At 37.6% G+C, this 21733-nt stretch overlaps 1 protein-coding gene across 2 annotated transcripts; it reads left to right on the plus strand.

Moving 5' to 3' along the window:
* Window positions 1–6212: 6212 nt before the first annotated feature.
* On the plus strand, window positions 6213–18970 carry LOC108706650 (lecithin retinol acyltransferase). 2 transcript variants are annotated; one of them, XM_041579545.1, is made up of 2 exons: window positions 6213–7035; window positions 17537–18970. In XM_041579545.1, the coding sequence occupies exons 1-2, from the start codon at window positions 6499–6501 to the stop codon at window positions 17687–17689; spliced, it is 690 nt and encodes a 229-aa protein (XP_041435479.1). In that variant the 5' UTR covers window positions 6213–6498; the 3' UTR covers window positions 17690–18970. The 2 variants fall into 2 exon arrangements, with proteins under 2 accessions (XP_041435479.1, XP_018098737.1); XM_018243248.2 differs by lacking the exon at window positions 6213–7035 and adding an exon at window positions 13471–14216.
* Window positions 18971–21733: the final 2763 nt, after the last annotated feature.

Below are 21733 nucleotides of genomic sequence, written 5' to 3' on the forward strand. Positions count from 1 at the left end.
GAGCCACATTCAGATTCGGGGTGCAACACAAGCATGAAAATGTCCCTTGGGAATGCCAAATAATGGATGTGAGTGGCTGTTTGGTAGCCCCTATGTGGACTATCAGCCTACAAGAGGCTCTACTTGGCAGTATACTTAGTTTTTATGCAATTAAATCTCACCTCCAAGCCTGGAATTCAAAAATAAGCCCCTGCTTTGAGGCCACTGAAAGCAAATCCAATTGTTTGGAGAGCGACATGTAGCTCACGAGCTACTGCTTGGGGATCACTGATCAAAGGGATATGCATAGTAATAAAGATGGGGTCTACTGTGCCTTTCATTCTCTTCTTCCAACAATGGATGTTGGAGAGTGGCCCTGTGATCTACATAGCCACTTCTATGGCTTTGAGTTGGTAGAAGCTAATTTTAATTGCAATAGCAAGCACACCCTGTTATCATATTGTCAATGTGGATCAATAACACACTTAGCTGTGTGAAACTCCTTTCTATCAACCACAGCAGACACGCATCTACTACACACCAGCACAAGATGTTGTAAATGTTGCTACAAACAATCTATGCAGCTGTAAATCAGGCATGAACTATAAAGAGATTCTGAAATCTGGTGGATCAGGAAGCAATGATTGAAATAACTAATGCGTCATGCCAAATTGTGAGTTTGGAAGGGTAATTAATAAATAATAAACAGGTTAGGGATAGATTTACGATGAAGGGAGGGGTAATTAGTGGTGCTTTTACGAGTAAGGACTTTATAGGTTAGGACTAGAATTTTACAGAACATTTTAAAAGATGAATTGGTGAGAATAGGCAAGCGAGAATGTGCAGAAAGTGAGGATTAAAACGTATGTGTATGTACTTATGTATATGTTGTTTCCCTTATTATTAGAGTTTAATATTATGTTTCTTTCTAAAACAGTTTAAATGATGGCTTATGGTTTTAGCATCAAGAATTCTGAAATCCACATGCTGCATGATTTATTAGTAGCTGCTGAACGGATTGCTTTATTATCCCCTTAACACATTACTAATGAAGACTGCAGTATGAGGATGTCATTGGCATGAGGGATCAATGCTATCAGTTTATAGAAAAAACATTTTTATTCCATAGGCCAATCTCGTTGACATTCGGATCAGATGAATTAAAGTATTACACCTAGTATATTTAATATGGTGGCTTCTGCCTTGCAGCACTGGAGATCCTTATTTCAATCCCAGCCAGGACACTATGGGGGTTATTTATCAAAGTCTAAATTTATCTCAGTATTTTCTGAAAAAAACTCAGACCAAAGCGTATGTTTTTTTGGGGTTATTTATTAATACACTTTCCCAGAAAATTTTGTTTGCGGGAAAAAATCAGCTTTTCACAATTTTTTCAGATTTTTCACCCGAACTTTGCCAGAAAACTGCGAAAACTTTGAGGTATTCCCAGAAAACCCAGCGCACAATCATTGGGACTTCTCCCATTGACTTATATGCAACCTCGACAGGTCTGAGATGCTGGATCTTCAGATTCTGACTTTTCCATCCTCGGGGTTTAATAAATTCTGAAAAATTTGTGATTTTTTTAAAAGTCCGATTTTATATAAAAAAAACTAATTTTTCGTGATTTTTGCATTCGGAGTTTAGTAAATAACCCCCTAAGTGCATGGAGTTTGTATGTTCTCCCTGTGTCTGTTTCATCTGATTGCTCTGGTTACCTCCCACACTCCAAAAACATATAGAATTGGAATTGAAACTTGCCCTGTTGCTAGGGTCATACAAATCCTAGGAACCAAGAGGGTGGTTTGCAGATTGTAAAATAATTTGGATATTATTTATAAAATCTAAATTTGCCTAATAAAAGAAAATATAATTCTAGGCAACTAGTTTTCAATGGTTTTAAAATGATTTATAAATGTAGTAAACGTCTTTTGCTCATCTCTGAGGTTTACTTATTTGCTGTCTGGTAGATTAAGCACATCATTCCCCTAATTAATGCCAGTCTTGTACAATGCTAAGCATCCCTTAAAATGATTTGCAAACCTTGCCAACTTTACATGGAGCTTCATTACTATATTTATTAATTCTGTGATGCAATCACAGCTTGCCTAAAGCTAATTCTTCTTGCAACTTGATGACAATGATTATACTGACCTCTAGTTGGAGTTTGGTATATTAACTACAGTATCAAAAGAAAGCCATGCTCTCCTGCTGTAAACCAGATCCTTCCCATTTTCCTCTAGTTCAATTGCCCCTAATAAGCATAGTTCACAAACACATCAAAGGCTGGCAGACAATAAACTGTCCTTGCTTAAAGGGCATGTAAAATCAAAAATAGAATAAGACTAGAAATGCTGTATTTTGTATACTAAATATAAACATGAATGTACTGTACCACAAGCCTAATCAAACAAATGATTTATGTTTTCAAAGTTGGCTACAGGGGAGTCACCATCTTAACTTTGTTAAACATCTTTGCAAGACTAAGACTGTGCACATGCTCAGTGTGGTCTGGGCTGCTTAGGGATCATTATAAACAAAGCTGCTTGGGTTCTGCATGGCTGGGAAGTAAGGCGAGGGCTCCCCCTGCTGTTCATAAGTATGATTGTTTCCCTGCTCAGCAGTTAGGGACCATCTGACAATTCCTATCCATAGCAGTAAATGAAGGGAGAATTTCACTGCATACAGTCAGGTTTCGTATAAAAAACAGTACACATTTTTTAATCAAAGTATATTGGAGATAGGTTTCTTTTTCATTAAAGAAAGTAAAAATGGGATTTTATTTTTTTGCCTTTACATGCCCTTTAAAGCTATTGCGTTATAAAATGGCCACCATATCATTAACAGCTGCTTGTATTCCATCAACATGCATTCCAGATGTTGCTGTGCTGTAGCACAACAAAATCATGTGGACTGCAGGTTTATTTTGTCTTCTGATTGCAAAAAACTCAATAAAATTCCAAGTTACTGTACCTAGTTGTGCTCAGGTAGAAGAAGAGAGACTCTCTCTCTCTCTCCATCATTTATTTAGTTGAGATATATAAGAGAGAATAAAAGCAATCCCAAGCAATAATCAGAGGAAGTATATAGAAACAAGTATTGTTAGAGTTTGCTGTGTATCATTATGACAAGTCATTGGGCAATGACACTTTCAGTGGTTTAATTACTAAAATCCGAAAATTTATCATTATTTTCTTAAAACCACTTCGATCAAACTCCCATCCACATTTTTACTGTATTCATCAATAAATGAACTTGAAAAAATCTGGTGCAGGAAAAGACTTGATAAAATCATCAAAAATATCCAAATTGTACGTTTTTTTTTTACTTATCGCCCGAAAACCACAAATTATTCGGATTATCCCAGCGCAGATCATGATATCTTACAATTGTAATTGGGATATCTGCCATTGACTTCTACACATCCTTTGCAGGTTTGAGATGGAGTACTTTGTTATTTGTACTTTTAGCAGCCTCAGGCTTTAATAAATCACAAAAGATCTGAGAGTTTTTTCTACGAAAAAAATTGTGTATTCCCCTTTAAAACTCTGACCAGAAAAAATCGGACTTTAGTAAATAACCCCCTCAGTCTACTAAGAAAATCTTTTAAACAAAAAATAACCCTTATTGGAATATTTACTACTTCAATAAGGATTAATTGTATCTTAGTTGGGAAAAAGTACAAGGTACTGTTTTATTATTATACAGGTATAGGATCCCTTATCCGGAAACCCAATATCCAGAAAGCTCCGAATTACGGAATGGCTGTCTCCCATAGACTCCATTTTATCCAAATAATCCAAATTTTTAAAAATGATTTCCTTTTTCTCTGTAACAATAAAACAGTAGCTTGTACTTGATCCCAACTGAGATATAATTAATCCTTATTGGAAGCAAAACCAGCCTATTGGGTTTATTTAATGTTTAAATGAATTTCTAGCAGACTTAAGGCATGAAGACCCAAATTACGGAAAGATCCGTTATCCGGAAAACCCCAGGTTCCGAGAATTCTGGATAACAGGTCCCATACCTGTACAGAGAAAAATGTAATCATTTTAAAAAATATTTAATTAATTTATTAAAATGGGAGGTGACTTTCTATAATTCAGAGCTTTCTGGATAACATTTTTTTGGATAACAGATCCCATACCTGTATATTCAAATGTAACCTGCTCTCCACTGGAGAGTCTGTTTGTTTCACTAGTTCTTATAAGTAGTTGATGGGTGAGCATGGAACCAGACTGTTGAGTATTAATGCATGACTGTTGTATTATATTAAAAACATAAATCTCAAGACAGCACCCAGTGAATACTCTATTTTACATTAATAAGGTTACTCATCATCATTATATTTGCAACCTTATTAATGGAGGCTATAATTTAGAATCAGGCGTGTCCTAAATTCTTCTGTAGATAGGCATGTCAAAATAGGCGTGTGTAATACTTCAGCCACTAGTGTTTGAGTTTCATGCACCGGTACATACAAAGAACCTTGCATGTTCCAAAGCCCATATACCTTCCTGCCTGTAAGGGAAATGACTAGACAATATGTTATAAACCGTCATTATATACATTATATATTTAGCCATAGAGGAACAGTAACACTAAAAAATTAATTTTTAAAGGAATGTGTTTTAAAGGAATGAGAACATAATGCACTGTTGCCATGCACTGGTAAAACTGATGTGTTTTATTTTAGAAACACAACTATAGTTTATATAAACAAGCTGCTGTGTAGCCATGGGGGCAGCCATTCAAGCACAGGATACACATTAGATAACAGATAAGTCTGAAGGATCCCATATTATACTACAGAGCTTATTTGTTATCTGCTGCGTATCCTGTGCCTTTTCTCCTTTTTCAGCTTTGAATGGCTGCCCCCATGGCAACACAGCAGCTTGTTTATATAAACTATATTTGTGTTTCTGAAGCAAACACACCAGTTTACCAGTGCAGTGCAACATTATGGGGGTTATTTATCAAAATCCAATTTTATCTCAACATTTTCTGCTACAAACTCTGATGAAATCAGCTTGGGTTTTTTATGCTTATTTATTATTACATTTTCCCAAAAATGTGGGTTTGTTTTGCAGATTTTCACTTTTTTTCAGATTTTTCACCCAAAAACTCTGATTTCTTATGCTTTTTTACCTGTAAACTTCGGGGGTATTGCACGAAACCCAGTGACATCAAACAATCATTGGGACTTCTCCCAACCTCGACAGGTCTGAGATGCCGGATTTTCTAATTCAGACTTTCCATCCTCGTGGTTTAATAAATTCTGAAAAATTCGGGTTATTTTAAAAGTCAGATTTTATTAAAAAAATTACAAATTTTTGTATTCAGAGTTTAGTACATAACCCCCTACATTTAATTTCCATTACTTTAAAACACTTTAATTTTTGTGATGTTACTATTCTTATAAAGTTTCACATAATACATCCCATTGTTTTAAAGGTTAAGAAAGGATAATTTTTTTTTACCTTAAAGGAGAAGGAAAGGTTCTTATCAGAAAGGTACATCTAAATATACCAGTAAACCCCCAAAGTAATGTTGCTCTGAGTCCCCTGTCAAAAGAAACACAGCATTTCTTTCCTTCTATTGTGTACACATGGACTTCTGTATCAGACTTCCTGCCTTCAGCTTAAACCTCATTGCCCTGGGCAAGAGCATGCTCAGTTTGCTCCTCTCCCCCCCCCCTCCCGTCTCTACTGTAATCTGAGCCCAGAGCAGGGAGAGACGCAGGCAGGAAGTGATGTCACACCACATTAATACTGCAGCTCCTATCCTAAACAAACAGAGAGATTCTAGAGCTTTTTACTCAGGTATGGTAAAACATTCTACAGAATAAATATAGCATTCTAGCTTGCACTATTGCAGCTAATCTATTGGCAATAAAATGCCTTCGTAGCTTTCCTTCTCCTTTAAGAGGGAATGAATATAAAAAGATATGAAAATTAAGAAATGCCAAATGATGTCAGCCTCAAACAATAGTGAGTAAACATGTGAATGGCATTGTAATTCTTGCATGAAATAAAAGGAAAAAAAGAATGAAAATCTTGCTTTAATCTTGCAAATCAAGAAGGAAGATGTAAGTACCAATTTCTGGTTTGCATCACGGAGAATTGTCTTGGAACAAAGTTATGCAGCACTAACAAGCTGGATTAAACTGTATAAAGTAATAAATACAAGGGGGCATTGTTGTGCCATGTCATACGGTATACACTTTGTTTGATTCGGTAGTGTAGTTCACAAGCTGTCCCTCAATAATCCTACCCATTTTCTGAGATCTATTAGAAAGAGGGAGTTATTGGTGTGGTGACATACAGAAAGCTGCCTGTTTGTTCCTCATTAATAGTATTTAGTAAACTCAAACTTGTTTCCTGAGAGCCGCCTACATTTTTTTTCTTTTAGCAATCCTATTTAGCTGTTTAATACACTGGTCTCATCCCACATTCTAAAATCAAACCCAGAATTAAATTTGCCTTCATTTGAGCATCAACCAGCTTGGCAACAAAGATGAAAAATCCAGTGCTGAATTTCCTGTGTTTATTCTTGGATAGAATCTTATATTTTATGACATTTAAACCGAATGCCCAAGAATCTTCCAAAGAGGATAAAAATGCCAACAGTTATGAAGTGTCTCTCTTCAAAAAAGGCGACCTTCTGGAAGTTCCAAGGACTCTCTTTGTTCATTTTGGCATTTATTTGGGAGACAACAAGGTTGCCCATTTGATGCCTGATATTCTTCCAGCTTTTTCTTCAGACAAGTCTCACATTCAGCAAGTTGTGACAAATAAAAGGCTTATAATGGGTGTCATTGCTAAAATGGCTAGCGTTAGAGTGGACTCAGTGCAGAATTTCGCCTATGGTGGAACCATCTTAATTAACCACATGGATCACAGAGTTACAAGTAAGCCTCTGCCTCCTGAGGAAATAGTCAAGAGAGCTGAGAAACTAGTTGGCGTTACAGAATACAGTCTGCTGTGGGACAACTGTGAGCATTTTGTAAATGACTGCAGATACGGCATCCCTCTGAGCTTCCAGACTGACCAGGTAACTTACAGCCTGTATTATTTTTATTATTGTACTGTGACCATTACTTTGCATAAAGTGGATTACACTATTAAAACCTATTGCTGTGGTTATATGCTTGGTCCAGGCATGGCACTATCTGCATCTTGCCTTGAATACCTGAGATTCTTTCACTAATCCAGTTTCCTTTTCCAAGTTAGGTGTCATATTTGGGGAACAGAATTTCCTATTTGTAGAATGAGAAATACATCCAGTTTTCAAGTATCATGTTTTAAAAGCTCTACATAATATTTTCCCCTGCCTTGCTAATGTCTTACACCATTTTATTTATAGAGTGTGATAAATGGGGAGACACAATACGCTGGTTTGGCACTCAAAATATATGGGGCCAAACCAAACAAGTGTCACCGGAGAAGCTTATTAATGAATTCTGCAGGCAGAATTTTCCTGTGGTTGGTGCTAAACATTAATTCATGAAATAAAGGCATCTCAACAACCCACGAGTTAGAAAGGTGCCACCCTCACACTCATACAGCCTGGGGCAAATAATAATCACAGGTAAAGAAGCACAGATTTCGGATGGTGTAAAAAGTCAAATGAAAAAAGTATTCCAACTCAGACCTGCCCAGAACATGTAAAAGTCAATGGCAGATGTCTTGTTAACAATTGTGAGATTCTCTGAGTTGTGCTGGGTTTCCGAAAGAAACATAACTTTCGGAAAATCATAAGATTCTGTGCGGATTTGGTCAGAATAGTTTTTTTTTTTATAAATAACCCCCTAAGAGTCATTTTTCTTACAGTACAACATACAGTGATCACTTCCTTACTTACCCAGACCTTTTGTTAAAACTATACATGAGTTATCAACCTTTTTTGTGTATAAATACCTAAGATGCTGTACCTCCATTCAAGAAACCTAGCCTTTGCTTTATCCAGTTCATCCAGTACTTGCCCTGATATAACTCTTTCAATACAGATAAAAGGAGGTGATCTGCACATAGAAGGATATGATAAGCTAAACTTGGAGTTAATATTGGAATTCCCTTGTTTCGTGAATTTTGCGGGAAATTCGAAAATCGAAATGCCACAAATTCGCCTATCACTAAATATAATAAGAAATCCTTAACAGTTGTATAATTTAAATCTTTCAGTATGATGACAAACAATAAGAAATCTATGACTTTTAACGCTGAAAAGGGGATAGATAGGAAGATGGGAAGCTGATTCTAACTGTGCTTGAAAGTTGGACATGAATCTATGTAAAAAGGAAGGAGGGGGGGTTAACTTACTCTGTCTGCTTTTTGTGCTTGCACTTGCACTTTAAGGTGGCCATACACGGGCCGATAAAAGCTGCCGACAGACCGTGTCGGCAGCTTATTGGCCCGTGTATGGGGCACAACGACGGGCTTCTCCGATCGAGATCTGGCCGAAAGTCGGCCAGATCTCGATCGGATGGGACAGAAAATCCCGTCGGATCGCGGCCCATCTATTCGTTGATGCGGTCCTGCGATCCGACCGCCCGTTTGGGCATCGTTAGGATCCGATCGTTGGGCCCTAGGGCCCACGATTGGATCAGCCCGATATTGCCCACCTCAAGGTGGGCATATCGGAGGGAGATCCGCTCATTTGGCGACATCGCCAAACGAGCGGATCTCTCCATGTATGGCCACCTTTACACTCACCCTCTTCAAATGAGCCTTCAAGAACCCTGAACATCTGTGTTTCTATATTATCCTGCAATGATTTCCATTATAAAATCAATAACTAGATAATAAACCATTTGAGCTCACTCTGTGAGCAGTTTGCATTGGTAAATGTCCTTGTAATTTCCCTTGTCATTTATGCAGTATACTACCTAAGGACATGTTGATAGCAAATATATTAGTCTAACCTGGAAGCCCAAAAATAACAGTCACTCTGCTCTGCATACTCCCCAGCTAGCGTAACACCATGTAGCAAGAACCACTGCTTTCATGAACGATAAACCTTACTATTGATATTTAATGAATAGGCCATAACGTAAATGGTCTTTCCAAAACTTACAGCACAAGGTGACATTATAGCATACTGAATTTATTTTATATGGTTAACAATTGTGCAGACTTTGATTCTCTCAGTCAGTGAAGGTTGCCAATGAAAATAGGCTTCCTCATCTTAAGGGCAGAGACACACACTTAGATTCGGGGAAATTTAGTCGTCTCTTCTTCGGGATGACTAGTCTCCCCGAACTACCTCCCGCTGGCTAGAATCTAAATCGCCAGCAGGATGGCACTCAGTGTGACAGCCAGCAGTTAGGGGAGATTAGTTGACCCAAAGAAGAGGAGATTTGTCGCTGGGTAATCTCCCTGAATTAGGGGCATGCGTTTCTGCCATAAGGGTCTTATGGAGACTGTTCCAACATGGTCTGTGAGAGATAGCAGAGGACTGCTCAGTAATGTATTTAGGCATTTTAGATCTGGCTGGGTTCTGCTGTAAAACCTATTGAACCTTATTAAGTGACCAAGTCATATCATCATTAAAGGAGATTTCAAGTTCTCCCTGTAAACTCAAGTATTCTAAAACAATCCTTTGCAGTATATACAGTATGAGCTTCCACCTGCCATTCAAAAGACAGGTCCGCCGTTTTCAAGACAACATGGGGTTCTAAATGGTAAAAAAATATTAAAGCACTTATATTGCAAAGTTTTTCCTTTTAATGGATTCTATTAGAATCCCTACAATTTCAGAAACAACTTTACATCCCCTTCAAGATGAGCATTAACCCCATCCAAGTCAAGCCATATAAAAAATGCAAGCTTCTTAATTTTAGTTTTAAACCAAATTTTATTTATGCATAAATGCAATTTATGCAATTTTTATTTATCCATTTCTCAAAAGATCAAACAGATTTTTTTATATTCAATTTTGAAATCTGACATGGGGTTCTTTGTTTGCTCTTTTGAGAAATGGATTTCAGTGCAGAATTCTGCTGGAGTAGCACTATTAACTGATGCGTTTTGAAAAAAACATGTTTTCTGATGACAGGATCCCTTTAAAGACTATAAGGATAATTTAATAAAAGGTACAACATATGCTACTGGTCTAGTAACCTACAGCAACCAATCATCAAAGAAATGATTGGTCATCATGTGAAAACAATAGCCGACTAGTTGGGTTGCTAACATTACCCTCTATGGTTCACTAGTGGGGGGATGTAATAAAAGTCGCAAAGAGGAAAAACTATTTGCTCAAATAAGAATAAAACTTGCATTTCACAGGCAAATTTCAATTGCGCACTTTAAAGAAGTGCCTGGAGCAAACATAACTTTTTCAGTAAGAAGTGTTATTACATTGACAGCACACTCGCGCAAACTTTAGCATTCGAAATCCTTCTTCCACTGTCAGAAGAGGTCGCTAAACAATTTCCGGGTTTGCAAAAACTATATTAAATTTGCACAAAGAAAATCTGTTCATGCAACCAGATTTCATTACATTCTCCCATAGGTGTTTTAAAAACCTCTACTAGCTTCAGCAAGTAGAGGTTGCTAGAATGTAAATCGCTGTTGGGGTGGCACTGGGAGCACTTCGTTTTCCGAAGTCACCCGAAGTTTCGTCATGAGGCAACTTCGGACGACATTGGAAAACAAAGCGATCCGAGTGCCACCCCCCCCAGCAGGAAGGCAAGGAAGCCAGTTCAGGGAGATTAGTTGCCCCGAAGAAGAGGAGATTTGTCGTTGGGCGACTAATCTCCCCACCAACAACTAATCTCCCTGAATCGCAGCGTGTGTCTCTGTCCTAAGGGGACCTCCTACAGGTCCAGCTGACCAATATCAGGCCAAATAGCTACCAGGTATAGATCAGGCTGGTTTGATTTTTACTTTGGATTGGGGACTGCATTTGACGCGGTCCTTGCTATGGCCATTGCATTCTGATCAAATTAAAGCCCAATATTGTCCACCTTAGGTGGGCAAGTTGGGGAAAGATCTTATAGTGTATGGCCACCTTAACTCTGTGCTTGTCCAATAAGGGCCAACCACTCTCCTTATATTCTGTATACATAGAATGTATTTCCAGGGCACTAGAGTTTTAACCAACTCTACTGATATCTATCAAAACTCTGGTGCCCTGGATAATCCTCTATCTGCTCGGAATGCATGCTCTTCTTTTTCCAGATGACTCCTCTCTATGATGCTTTGGGGGGAAGGTCCATAAACTGTATTACTCCTAAAGATTTCCTTGTGTTTTCTATTTGTGTGTCTCAGAGGAGCAGCAATGACTGGTAAAGAGGAACTATCCCTAGCACATGAGAATATAACAAGGGAAGGCAACTGCATGGAGAGAAACTCTGTGCAAAAAGCACTGCCAAATAAATATATAAAAATAGGATAGATTAGGATCACTAAATTTGATGAGCTTGTCTGACCTTAATAGGCAGAATAACAGATAAGAGATAAAAGTTTGTAGTATCTTTTTATCTTTACAGACTACGCATGATAAATCGGGAAATTGGGTCATAAAAATGTTAGTTTATAAACAACAGGATAGTGTGAAAGATAAGTGGCTAATTTATCCTAAGATCAAGGACATTAGCATATAAAAAGGCCATACCCACGATTATGACAGAAAGGCTGTCTGCTTAAAATTAGATGAGAGATCAGACTTTCTTTTTCCCAAATCTCAACGGCTCAGTTATTTTTCAGGTAAGCTGAATGTGGGTGCTCATCTATCATTTCTTCCAGACTCTCTGGGAAGTAGAGTAGAGAATTTTCTTAGCTACCAATGTTATTAGCTACTGACTAAGGGCTTTTGTTGACATGACAGGGCAGCTCTTTTGTGAGCTTTGTTCCTGGGGTTTAAACATTTGCATAATGGATTAACTTTGTCAAAATGCAGATTAATGGATTGCTCTGTTTTTTTGCCTTTCTGGTAGATTGAGTTAAACAAGTGGACGCTCCTCTTTAAAAAATAACTGAAAAGGAGATGAATATGTGTATATTTACATTGCAAAATAGGGGTTTAAGAAGAATAAAGGCTGTTGTTAATGCTTGGATTAGTTGCAGCTGTTAGAAAGGTAAGGGATTTTTGAATGGAATGCTTGGAACTTGGGTATATCCTTCATGTGGAACATTATACATTAAGGCTGCTTAAAAATATTTATACAGAGCAAAAAAAAAAACATTAGGGTTGTTTTGCTATCAACAAAGTGTTATGCTAGTTTAGGTCACATCAAGTCAAAGGGATTATTTTTATTCTACAGCAAACAGACTACTATATAAAAAGACTCTGGCATTTTTTGGACCTTTCTGGATAATATGTATCCTGATAATAGTTTCTTTCTTTTTTTTTCAGAATTCTAAGGCCAAGATCGAATAGTTTTATAAGATATGAAAGGGGTCAGTCCCTGTGATTTCCTATGCTGGGGTCAGGGTGGAGTGGAAATCTGCTGCTAGGTGCAGAGCTGGTGGGTGCAAGGCAGTCCTGTTTTTACTGCCTGCAAAGGGGGCCATATTAAGACAGTAAGTACAGGGCTCCATTGTGGCCTACACTCACCAGTACTCTCTAAGTTGCACATAGTGCAGGGAAGGCACAATGTAACGGAAAAGCTCGAGTTCTTTCCTATATCAACTTTCCCTTAAAAAGTGCTAATATTGGCAATGTCAGGTGTTTTTTTTTCTAGTGAATGGGAGGTGGAAAAGTCAATATAGGGCACTAGTCCACAGGCTGAAATACATTAGTGGGCAAAATGCCCCATGTGCTTCCAGCTTTACCAGCTGATTAGTTGCACACTACAATTTTATGAGTATCTTGTAATAATTCATAGACACTGAAAACTTTACCCTGCGCTGTAACGTATGAATGTGATAGACTTCTCTAGGGCGATTACACTAACTAAGGAATCCTCCAAATCCACAAGCATTTCCATAGTCATGTGAATAACTGGTGGATTTGTTTCTACTGCCAAGATTGTGCTTACCTAAGGCTTACACTTTAGGGACCTATATGGAGATAAAAATCTCTCAATTTTAAAACAAAATACACAAGGGGGCTGTTTTATTAATCTTCAAGTAAAAGGATTGGGCTAAACAAGGTAAAAAAATCAGTGTGTTTTTTATCATACTTTAGCGGAGTTTTTGCATCATTTGCATTTTTAAATTTCTTCTGCAATCGTCTTTTTTTTGTCAATTGCGGTTTAACAAAATAAATACACAAAAGCCTACCTGGTTTTAGGCAGAGGGAAAAAAGTGAGCAAGGCAAAAATAAGGGAGATAAATAACTTAAATAAATTAACCTCTGAATGTGGTACAAGTGAAAGTTCACCCCCTTTCAGCTGTGATTAAATTGTGATTAGAAATATTTCTTACACCTTTCCCTTTCTACTTCCTTTTTTCTTCCATTTCAATGTGAACTAATATGTTATAATATACAAATAAAGCAAGCAGATTATGCCAAGCTTCTTATGCTAAAATGAAACATTATGAAAACATTATCTACAGCTAAATAACAAAAAAAAAGTTTTAATGACAAAGATACTGCAGTGCCAATGTGCCACCCACTTTGATGTTATCCAATCACCATTGACTTTACATCATGATGTCAAGGTTCTCCCCATGTGGCCAGCAAGAAGTAGTGATTAGCTCCAGACAAAGCTTTACTGTGGAGCCTTGAACTTTAACTCTAAGGTGAGCACAATGAAATCACTATTGGTAGGACTTATTGTTTTTATTTTTGAAAAAATCTTTATTTTGGCCAACTTGAAAGTGTTTTGTGTATCGTCCAAAAAAAGCAAATGCAGGCAGCCTTGCAATGTTCCGTATATTAAGAGAGGTGACTTGCTGGAAGTTCCCAGGACGCTGTTTGTTCATTTTGGAATCTATTTGGGGAATAACAAAGTGGCCCATTTGATGCCGGATATTCTTCCAGTTCTGTCAGACGATCCGTGTTTAATAAGGAGAGTAGTAACGAACAAAAGGCTTATCATGGGTGTTCTGGCCAAGGTAGCCAGTATAAGAGTGGACTCTGTGCAGGATTTTGCCTATGGTGGAAATATCTTAGTAAACCACGTGGACAGAAGCTTCAACACAAAACCTCTGACTAGTGAAGAAGTGGCTCAGAGGGCAGAGAAACTGCTTGGAGCTACACCTTACAGTCTCCTGTGGAACAACTGTGAGCACTTTGTCACTTACTGCAGATATGGCATGCCTGTCAGCTTTCAGACCCAGAAGGTAAAATTCCTCATTATCAGTCAAAGCTCTGATATATTTATTCACTTTCTTCTGTTTAATCATCTATGTAAAAGTTGGTGGCACATCATCGACTGTTTTTACACTAACTGTTGTGGCTTATAATGGATCTTTATATCAATACAGTGCTACGCAATATGTTGGCGCTATATAAATACATGTTAATAATAATAATAATATCCTTTATTAATATAAAACTAACATATTCCTGATGTAAAAATAATAGACAGTAGAAATAAAAGAATAGGAACGTTTAGATGACACCTACACTAAGTACAGTCGACCTGTGCAAATTGTATTGGCATACATTCTAATGCAGATGCACTCTGTGTTAATGCTATTTGGGAAAGGAAGTTTTTTTTTTTTTAGTCTGTTCTTTGTCTTACAGAATGTGTTTGGATTATATGAGTTGCAAAAAAGGTGTGGGATCCATTATCTGGACACCCACAGAAAACTCCTGAATTACAGGAAGGTTATCTCCCATCATTTTAAAAATGATTTCCTTTTTCTCTATAATAATAAAACAGTAGCTTGTACTTGATCCCAACTAAGATATAATTAATCCTTATTGAAAGCAAAAAATAGTCTATTGGTTTATTTAATGTTTACACAACTTTCTAGTAGACTTACGGTATGAACATACAGAAATATCCTTTATCCGGAAAACCCCAGGTCCTGAGCATTCTGGATAACATGTCCTATACCTGTATTTAATGACAAATCAAATAGTTTTGTATTTTTATTGTAAAGTAACTGAATGATTAGAAAAAGTCAGAACTTGCATTTTTTAGAAGCAGAGGTTTATGGGCTGAGTAGGGGTTTATTGTCTTGATATGTAAAGCTTGGAAGGTAATACTCGTTTCCTTCAAAACAATGAAGACCTCTAACTCTCTTAATAGTTGTAGACTTCCATTTGTTACAGGATACATAAAATCCAGATCCACTATATGCTAAGGGACCATGAAGGTGTTACTTCCTTGCAATAGTGCAATAAAATGTTTTTCTTTTCTTTCTTTCTTTCTTTCTTTCTTTCTTTCTTTCTTTCTTTCTTTCTTTCTTTCTTTCTTTCTTTCTTTCTTTCTGACTTTCTTTCTTTCTTTTTTTCTTCCTTCCTTTTCCTTAGTTTTTACTGCTTAAATAACAAATGTTAGCTGTAAGCATGATATTCTTTGAAATAACTGAATTGTTCGGATTCCTGCAGCCTAATTGTTGTCCTTACGGTTAGGTTTTTAAAGCTCTGCAACAGGACATGACATAAATCATGTGAATTAAGGTTAATTTTAAGAAGCATGCAAGTTGTAGCAACAAAGCAGTTAATACTTTGTTTTCACTTAAAACTCTAATTAAGAGGAACAGGCAAGGTCATTTGGACTTTACTACTAATAGCTTGATACTCTAATTTCCAAGGCTCTGCAGTAATTAAACAAGGGAGTTTCTTAAATTCCTCAATATATTTCATGCAAACAATACAGAAGTTGAGAAGAAAAAACATTTCTACATGGTAAAATACTAATTAAAGATGTTTTTTATTGGACATTTTTCAATGTACCTACAATGAGGTTTCTTTTTTCTTCTCATAGGGAATGAGGATTACTATGGAGTGTTGGAAGGTGAAATAGTTCAGGGATTTTTAAGGTTATCTAAAACAGAGGGACATTAGAAGACCCATTGAAAAAAGTGCTAGAGCAGTAGGGGTGCAAAATCACCCCTCATTGCTAATTCACTAAGGCATTAAACTTTGTCCAGGTCTTGCTACACTCGGCACTAGTGATGGGTGAATTGGCGAAACTGGATTTTTAACGCCGTCGACAATTCGCTGGAGTCGAAATTGAGGCCGTCGACAGTTTCGACGCTGTCGACAATTGACGCATATTAAAGTCAATGGGCGTCCGTTTAATTGTCCCTGGTGTCTAAATTGACACTGGCGTTGAAACTGTCACCGGTGTCAAAAAAATCTTTGATGCTGGCAAATTTTCATGGCAAATATCGAGATTTTATTCGCCAGTGGTGAAACATGCAAATTCGCTGCTAATTCGCGCCTGCTGAATGAATTTACCCATCACTACTCGCACCTCACACACCAGATTAAAAAGTAGACTATATTTCCAAGTGCAGCACTGATGAACACAAGTGAGCCCTATCATTAGCACACTACTCACCACTGGCACTCTAAATGATACACAAGTTATGGGGGTGAAATTGTGATGCATATGGGCCACCCCAGAAAACCCCCTGATGGGTGGGTAAGTCGTGGCAAAGGGGGACAGAAAATGTTGTTGTGTGGGACCCTATGATTTCTGATGGCAGCCCTGTCTGTGGATAGTGGAGCTGCATACACAAGCGTGGTTGGCTCCTGCAATGAGCCCGAGGTTGAACATCATTCATGATGTTCTAACTGGGGCATCAGGGGGTCACAAGACCCTGAAGAGCCTGTTAATAAATGTATTTAATTATTAGTTGTGAAATACAGGGCTCCCTTGCATTTGCAGGAGTTGACTTTGTGCCTTGCACCCCTAATTTGAAAATAAGCCTGACTGTGTAAAATTTGTGGCCATGCCATTACATCTTTGAAAATACCTAAACAACAGACTCACCATTCTGTAGTTCTGTACTTCACATGCACATTTCTGAAAACATCTGTGGACAATTTTCATTTTACATACATATATATATGTTGTAGAAATATATATAGGTATACAATATCTGGAAACCCAATATCCAGAAAGCTTCAAATTACGGAAAGGCCGCCTCCCAAAGACTCCATTATAATCAAATAATCCAATTTTTGAAAAAGTATTTCCTTTTTCTCTGTAACAATAAAATGGCACCTTGTACTTGACCCAAACTAAGATATAATTAATCCTTATTGGAGGATTAATTATATCGTAGTTTGGGTCAAGTACAAGATACCATTTTATTATTACAGCAAAACCAACCTATTGGCGTTATTTAATGTTTACATCATTTTTTAGTAGACTTAAGACATGAATATCCAAATTACAAAAAGACCCCTTATCCAGAAACCTCCAGGTCCCGAACATTCTGGTTAATGGATCGCATACCTGTATATACAAGAAGTCCGATGTTGCGTTTGTCCCAGACACTGCCTTTGTGTATTAAGATGTATACCAATTATATTGTTATGAAATCTTTAAACGAGTGTCTGTTTTTGTCCTGAAATATGTTGATAACACTTATATCTTCAGTCCCAGAGAGAAGAGCGTCAGTAAGAATAATGTGATTGTCTCTGTCCAGAACTTGAATTTATTTACCTAATTGACCATATTGATTTTATTTTGCAGTTCTGTGAGACAGTAAAGAAGATTATTCGAGATCGGAGAAGCATTCTACTTTCTGCTGCTATTGGAACGGCATCAGTACTTTACATGGGCTTTGGACTTTGCACCATCCTTCCCAATTTCTTCATTAGCTTTACATTGTGGATGGCCAGCTAACCATACAAGACTGCAATGTACAAGCAATGTCCATGATTCAGAGAGTTTATCATGGGCTCCTGGAATATTATTGACTGAAATGTCCCATTGGCACTGCATGGTCTTGTCCCACCCGAGCACTGCCAATAATCAATGTCTGGAGTACATTGTACTGTGTACAAAAATAGTTCAGCCATTCAGCACTACCATTGCCATTTTTATATTTGCTACATAAGATCACGGTTTAAGCTAGTTTTATTCACAGCTATCCTATTGGAAGTGGATAGTTCATGTATGGTGGGAGTGATGCTTATGCAACAGCCTAAGAACAAACGGAGGCATCCATATTACAATGTACACATTGGGCTATACTTATAAAGTTGTGTAGCATTGCAGTACCATTTCTACTTACACTTTTATGCCACAGTAAACCAGCTATATATATGGTATTAACTGCTATGTTACGTTGCTCTTTTTAACTATAAACGTTCAAATATTTGGCACAGCTTTATCAGTATGGACTACAATCTGATGCTTTTTAGGAGTGATGCTTAGAAACAGTACAATTTGAGAACCTGACAAATGTGGGAATTAAAGCAAAATAAATAAAAATTCTCCAAACTGTTACAAAGCAAGCTTTAAGGCAAGGGCCAGACAATGCAGATAATTGCATAGATTCCACTGCCTGCTGCTCTCCTTGTCTTCCGAAGGCAGGGCTGATTTCAGCAACAAATGCAAAAGCGTTTCAGGACAAATTCTACTGCTTCTGCCTACGCCCGAGCGGAGACAATGCTTCCGAATGTGGATGCAGACAGAGCAGGAGAGGCAGAGTGGATTCTCCCTTTGTTTCTCAACTGTCTGGCGCTATCACTAGTGAGAGTTCCAGGGCAGGCAATACTGAATGATACCTCATGAACAGAGTGAAACCATTTGTATGTATATCTTTATTTATAGAGCGCTGCTGGTATATATATTTGCAATACAATAATAATGCACAGGGGACAAACATTGCAATAAACCCTGCAATAAAGAGACTGAAGATGAAGGAGGTCCCTGTCCTGTAGATTTGTAGCACTTTAATAACATACTTTAATAACACAGGTATGTCTTGTTTTTATGATTTAATATTATATATTTTGTCTTCCAGTTATGGTTTGTTACAGGGACAACCTTCAATACCACAGCACTGCAGTACTTACCTACCATATGTCAATGAGCACAGTTTTCAGAAAGAGCATTAGGCAGTGACTGAAAGTGTCCTCAGTTTTAAAAATGCATTTATTAAAGATTTTTATGTTCAAATTTGGTTTTGTTGTCAATACAGTATTAATGTTTTGCTTTAAGTTGGACAACGATTGCCCCCAACCATGGGTTTGATAGAGGGGTGTAGGTTTTAGCTGATGAAAGATGAATGATAGGACCTCTGTTGTGATCACTGCTTCCCTGTTCTGAGGTTGTCCGTCTATTTGCTCGCAAGGCACACAGCTTGCAAGGTTCCTCAGGGCAAATTCCCAGGGGTGTAACTAAAGAAGTAACAGACCCTGCGGCTGCAGGGGGGCCCAGGAGCTATAGGGGCCCAATGAAGTCCTAAATAATGAGTAATTTTAATATACTGTTTATTGTAAACCAGGACAACTTCTGAAGAGTTCGGGGGCCCCTCAAATTATTTTGCTGCTGGGTTAGTGCTCTGACAAAGGTCAGAGCACTTACCCATGAATAAGGTAGCAACTGGGGTCAAACTTCAATCAATTGCCAACCAATTAATTGAATATAAAGTGCTATTTAGTGCATGTAAACTTTACTTTGGTCAACTTTTAGAGGGGTGGGGTGAACCTCCTTTGCTACACGCAACTAATCTTTCAACTCTCCGACTCTTCCTTCTGTTCTAAGGGGCCATGGGGTTGTGGCTTTTCAGGCTGAGTACAGTTCTTACTGAGATTTAAAAAATTCTTCTAATTAATTTACATCTAGTTAATTAATTTATTTATTGTACGGCACCTTATCATATAGATCCCTATCTGATTCATGAATTTTTTTCGAATGGTTTAACCTAGTAAATGTACTTTAATTTTTGATATTTTAGTTGTACTTAACAATTAACTGTGGATCACTCTCCTTCCATTCGTGTTTAAATATGAACTTGATTGGATATTGAATTAAATATTAGTGATTAATTGGATAACGATGATACACATGCACTAAACAGCACTTTATATTTAATCAATTGGTTGGCAATTGATGGGCCTAGATTAAAAATATTTATTGTATGAACTAATCAGTCTGCACTGCACTTTATTTAAGTTTATCTGATTAGGAATTCAAATGGTGTCTAAGTGACTTATATTTATATTTTTTTAATGGTTGTGCAATAAACCCACGATTACGATTTGATTGGTGGGTAACTATTGGTTACTAGTTAGCTAATTAGTGGCTGCTGGTGGGGTACTTCCTTTTCTTTTTTTCTAATTTCGCCCATTTTTTCTGACTAGTGTCAGACCCCTTCAGCAGTTATTTAAAATCTAAAGAGGAGTTCCGTTTTTTTTCTCCATACAAGATTTACCTGTTGCTATAACTTTTTGGCCCAGAAGTGATTTATATGCACCGGCCAGGGCTGTGTCTGTAAATGGTACCCTGTCCTTCCAGTGTAAATCATAATAGCCTGGGGCATTGAAACACACAATGGGCTCCAAACCTAGGGCACAAGATCACATAGCCTGTCCAAACAAATGTATTTCTTGGAATCAAACTTGTATTTACTTCCTGCCCTATCCTACACTATTTACAAAGTACTGAGATATTCCACAGGGTATCTAAGGCGTGGAAGCAAAAAGGGGGCCTGCTCCTTATATTGATACCCCTCTAACTGGTTATGCTCCAAATCAAACCTAAATAAGTGGCTAACTGTATCTGTCCTTATACAGCCAATGCTGGGTTTCAGTTCTTGATAGTGTCTCGTCTTACAAGAAAAATCGTGTGGGGCCAGTAATGCTTCACTGACAAGGGAAAGAAAAGAGCTAAGGGATTGCTATTGCATTCAGCTTTCACAAAGGTAAATGCACTTACTCAGATTGCATCTGTAACCTACCAGTAAACCGAATACACTCATTGTACCTTGACCTTTAATTTATGCAAAGTCAGCATTGTAGCTGGGTTGTAACTGCCTTGTATGTGTCACATTATATCATGCACTCTTATTAATGTGCTATAAATTATATAAGTAAGAGAGCAAAGGAAAAGAAGGGTTACACCCTAAAAAGTAAATTGTCAGCGTGCGGCATAGGTCACAAATAGTGCCAATTATCTATAGCTGCTGCTGCCTGCTCAGGCAGGCCTGTAAGTGAATTTTTATTTGATGCAATATGCACTGTCATTTTGAAAGGCTGGAAATAACCTGTCAGACAGAGTCTGATGTGAATGGAGGAACAGAAGTCTCTGTGAATCAACTGAACTGTTACATTAAATAGAACTGTTTCCAGAAAGGGCTCCTCCACCCAAAAGCTTTCTTTTTTTGCATATGGAAAGAAAATGTAATTGTAAGTAACTTTCCATATAAATTAATGTCATTATTTCAATCGTTTGGAAGTTATTTTTAAATGTATTTGCAATTGAAAGTAGCACTTGTTTATACCCTTTTGTTTTCAGAATGTGACTCATTAAATCAGGTGTCAGTTTTCTTCTAGCTCTTTTTTTATCAGCTTTTATCTGCTGGCTTGCAACATTGTTTTGGGAAACAGAGCCAAGAGCAATAAACCAACATACTGCCTAGGCCCTGGGCACACAGAGCATTGACTTTGCGGCTGCAACTCCCTGTAGCTGTATTGACATTCACAGCTTCCACCTGCTAGTAGCCACAAATGGCTGTTCTAGCGCTTTCTGCAAATCTTGCCTTCCACTGGGCTCCATGTACAGCTACAGGGAGATGCAAAAGAAGAAAAAGCACAGTCAACATTCTGTGTGTTGAATTGTGATATGTTAGTCAGAAAAAACTCAACCCACACCTGACCCTAAGCAGCAGAATGTTACCATTGTAGGACCCTTGCCCAACCCATACCCACATCTTCTTGC

The sequence above is a fragment of the Xenopus laevis genome, chromosome 1S, assembly GCF_017654675.1.
Source record: "Xenopus laevis strain J_2021 chromosome 1S, Xenopus_laevis_v10.1, whole genome shotgun sequence".
Lineage (NCBI taxonomy): Eukaryota > Metazoa > Chordata > Amphibia > Anura > Pipidae > Xenopus > Xenopus laevis.